The following is a 3,884-nucleotide window of genomic DNA, read 5'->3' as shown; positions in this document are numbered from 1 at the left end:
ATAGAAACGCATCTCTAAGCCTAGTTCCGCCCCCCACTGGAGTGGGGAAGCAGCGATAACACTAGAGAGGTACGGAAAACAGAGCAGCGGAACAGAGGTATGTCACATCCGGCGTATAGCCTCCTAACGGGTGTGATGGTAGACCACACCACGCCAGAAAACACCGGCACGGAGACATATCAACAGAGATTACATAATCTACTAATCCCCCAATCTCCGACTAATCCCCCGGCCCGTGTGCTACACTCTATCTGTCGTTCATCGGTAGGATTACTTGGGCAGCGAGCTAACAAGGCAGCGCCGGAATGAGTCCGGGACGGGGGGGGGTGTCAGGAGGAGAGTGGACGGGTCGTGATCGCCTGGCCACGGCAACCGATCAGTGGATACCACTTCTCGAGGAGCCGTAACTAGCCTACCACAAAAGGGGGCAGAAGACGGTAGGCCAACTGACATCCTAAAGGGAGCAATGGCCCAGGCTACACTTAACAAAAATCATAAAATAAATCATAAAATTAATCGATGAGGAATTATTGGAAGTACTGACGAAACCGCACCCAGCAGAGATTCCAGCCTAACCCTTTGAAATCGGTACAGATCCGGTCAGGTAGGCTAGGATTGCTCCTATAAGGATGTCACGGAGAGGACACCTAGAACCCAACTCAACCCTCCAAAATCGAATCTACCAATCTGGTCAGGTAAAACAGGCCTAGCCCGTACATACGTAACAAGAGAGAAACTCTCTAGTCCTGGGCAACCCTCCAAGCCAAAATTTCTGCCTGGTCGGGATGGCGGTACAAGGAGATAATAAGGGTGGTGAGATATACACAGCCCACCTAGCCTATCTTCCAAAACCTAGCCTAGGTCTGGTCGGATAGGCCAGGGTAGGACATCGTTGAGAACTTCCAACCTCATCAATAGCAACACAAGATCATAATCGAAAAGTAAATAAAATTATACATGCATGAGTACCGCGAATAAAAGAGGAACTTCCCTCTAAAAACAACTGGCATACCGCTAGGCTAGCCTAGAGGGCCAGAATACAATACTTGCGCATAACGTAGAGCATACCACCGTACGCACGAAAGGGAACCAACATGCTCCTGAGGGACTGAAGAAGACGAAAAAGAGGTCTATACAAGGTTAATAACGTAAGGTCAAACTGTAAAAAACAAAGCCTCAGTTACGTCAGGAGTGAGATGGGCCCTATATTAGGCTAAAATCGTAAGATCAAACCATAAAAAACACGGCTCCCAGAATACATCAGGAGCGAGAATGATGATAAAGAATACGAAAACAGAAGCCTATACAGGGGAATGCTAAACGGTGAATAAAATACACACGAGATAAAAATTTATATGATCGCGCACGCCGCCAAACATGCACCCAAAAGTGGCGGATCGAGAGAGCGTCATCCCCGGCTCCCAGGAACACAAAACCCAAAATAACGGTCAAAAAAGGGTGCATCGTAGCCCCAAAGTGATCAAAATGATGCTTCGCGAAAAACACTTCCTGGAGACAGCGAAAACTGGCGCGTGCAGACACGAAAGAGTGCTATTCAGGAATGAGGCATTATGGGAGGGGTAGTAGTAGTGAGCGGAAGGCAGTCGTTGTATTGGCACCTCTCTGGAGAGGGATTTTGAGAGGGGAGACTTCTATTTGGCAAGGTATCTGTGGTAGTGGCTTCCACTCGCCCCTGTGCTATACCGACACCCTTTAAGGGTGAGCGAGCTGGGGGTAGTAACTCCAGCATTCCTTATGGCTTTTCTCTGGTATATTTAGCAATTATTTATACCTTGAAATGAGTGCTATAGGAACATTTCACCAGCCGACACAGGTCAAGCCCAGAAATATATACATATATACTTAATGCCATTTGTGGAAGTTTGATGGACATTGATCTTTTTCTGTTTTCAACAGGTACTTTGCTGGATTGGATGGTTTTTGGTCAAGGCAATTCCATATTTAGTGTAGAATATTGAGCCAAAGAAATAGATTTGTATTAATGTGATTAATAAGGCAGCTGTATGAAACCTTTCTCACAATTTCATTATTCATGCATATACATTCAAATGATAAAAAGTGTCGGTAAAACTTGTGAAGGTTTGTGGTGAACAAATTTAACGACTCTGTTAATCTTCAGTGAATATACATACACGTAATGGCTTTATTTTCTAGTGCTGTGGTGTCATTTGTATATTTGACATACTGTGCCATATGTATGCAAATCTCAGACCAAGTTCATTGTTATAATGTGTGTGGAAAATTAGTTTCATTTTAGACATGGAGAGAGATTTAATTGCTTTTGTTGGAAGACTTCCTACTGCATCTGTGAAAACCCCATGGTAATGTAAGTAAATATTTAACAGTTTAGAGAATGCTTTACCAAACTGTGAGGGATGAATTATGTAACATGATTTTTTTTTCATGTAACCACAGAGCGCACACATTGCTTGAAGCACTTTCCTCTATAGTATAAAATCAGTGCCTAAGTCCATTGTGGCATGTTATAAGGAGGCACAGGCTTGTCAAGTTGTGAAATGTAGAAAAATGATCACATTGCTAAATATTTGGATTTGGTTATCAAAAGAATAGCCATCAGTTTTGTAATTATTGTCTATAGGTTAAGATTAAGTTATAGATCTTTCACTTTTTCTGAAACTAGTAGAAACTAGTTGCATTGCATTTTTCATAGTCTCATATTTATGCATTGTGGAGAAACTATGCAAAGTCAGTTTAGTTGTTTCCATAAGCAAGCAAGGCTTATTGATTATGCATTTATCAAAGGAATACGAAGAAAATATTTTTCATATTTTAAGTTCAGGCTGATTTGGAAAAAAAGGTATATAATGCGTTACAATAAACTTTTATATAAGTGTCCCAAATGTCTGAAATCTTTTATCAAGAAAAGAATATTAGATTATCATGTAAAATATTGCTGGTTAGAGGATGAAAATAATTATGAATGCTTGCTTTGTGGTTCAATGTGCAATTCTTATATGGACTTTGTTACTCACATGAAAGTACATGAAAATGAGCTGATGCATAGGTGTCCATTTTGCGGTCAGTACTTTCTTTCGCTCATGGCTCTCAAAAAACATGAACGATGGCACAAGGAAAGGCAGCTTTCATCACTTACATCTGCTGATCAGTTCTCAAGGGAAGCAGATTCTCAGAACCATGTGCAGGCACCCAGTAAGGAATTTTACTGTCCTTATTGCCGTAAAATCTTCGGTTCCAGATCTTTTGTGGTCCACAATGAGCATAACAGTGAAGTATTAGGAAGGACATTTCAGTGCCGGCTGTGTGGCTTGTATTTCCTTCATCGGTGTGAGTTTATGGAGCACAACAGAGAACATAAACGATTTGACAAAAAACTGAGAAATTTAGTTCGAAGAAAGCTACAAAAATGGGTTGTATTAATGCCTTCTGGTGAGTATATTTATTGCGGATTGTGCGGGAAAAGTTACAAGATATTAGATGAAGTTATTAGCCACCTTGAAAGTCATTTCAAAGAATTTGTTGATCACAAGAGACTACAAAAGTCAGCTTCCTATAGTCTGCCTCTAAACAATAAAAGCTGGGAAACGGCAGCCCTGCTACAGTGTATTGACGAGATAAGCCCAAGGAAACTCCCAAAGGATATTTTTTTAGCAGATTCAAATAATGTAAAACAAAATTACAAGCCACTTTCCAACACAGAAAAAGAAAGAGATTTTGATGACCAGCTAACTGTGTGTCAGTCAGATAATAATTTCTATTTAGAAAAGGATTGTCAGTCAAGTCGAGGTTCTGTTACTTATGGAACGGATGTTTTTGATGTAGTGAGCAATATTAAACCAAAATTATCATTTGAAGAGCCTGGGAAAGATGTGTATAATTGCAGT

General features: G+C 40.9%; 1 protein-coding gene across 1 annotated transcript in view; it reads left to right on the top strand.

Moving 5' to 3' along the window:
• Positions 1-2,846: 2,846 nt before the first annotated feature.
• The window catches only part of LOC135221152 (zinc finger protein 629-like), a 2,025-nt gene continuing 987 nt past the window's right edge, over positions 2,847-3,884 (top strand). Inside the window, exon 1 of the mRNA XM_064258977.1 lies at positions 2,847-3,884. This exon is cut by the window's right edge and continues 987 nt beyond it. Within this exon, the coding sequence (XP_064115047.1) occupies positions 2,847-3,884 (1,038 nt within the window).

Source organism: Macrobrachium nipponense, chromosome 2 (genome assembly GCF_015104395.2).
Source record: "Macrobrachium nipponense isolate FS-2020 chromosome 2, ASM1510439v2, whole genome shotgun sequence".
In the NCBI taxonomy this organism is placed as follows: Eukaryota; Metazoa; Arthropoda; class Malacostraca; order Decapoda; family Palaemonidae; genus Macrobrachium; species Macrobrachium nipponense.
Note: the sequence above shows the minus strand (reverse complement) of the source record. Positions and strands in the feature narration are given on the sequence as shown.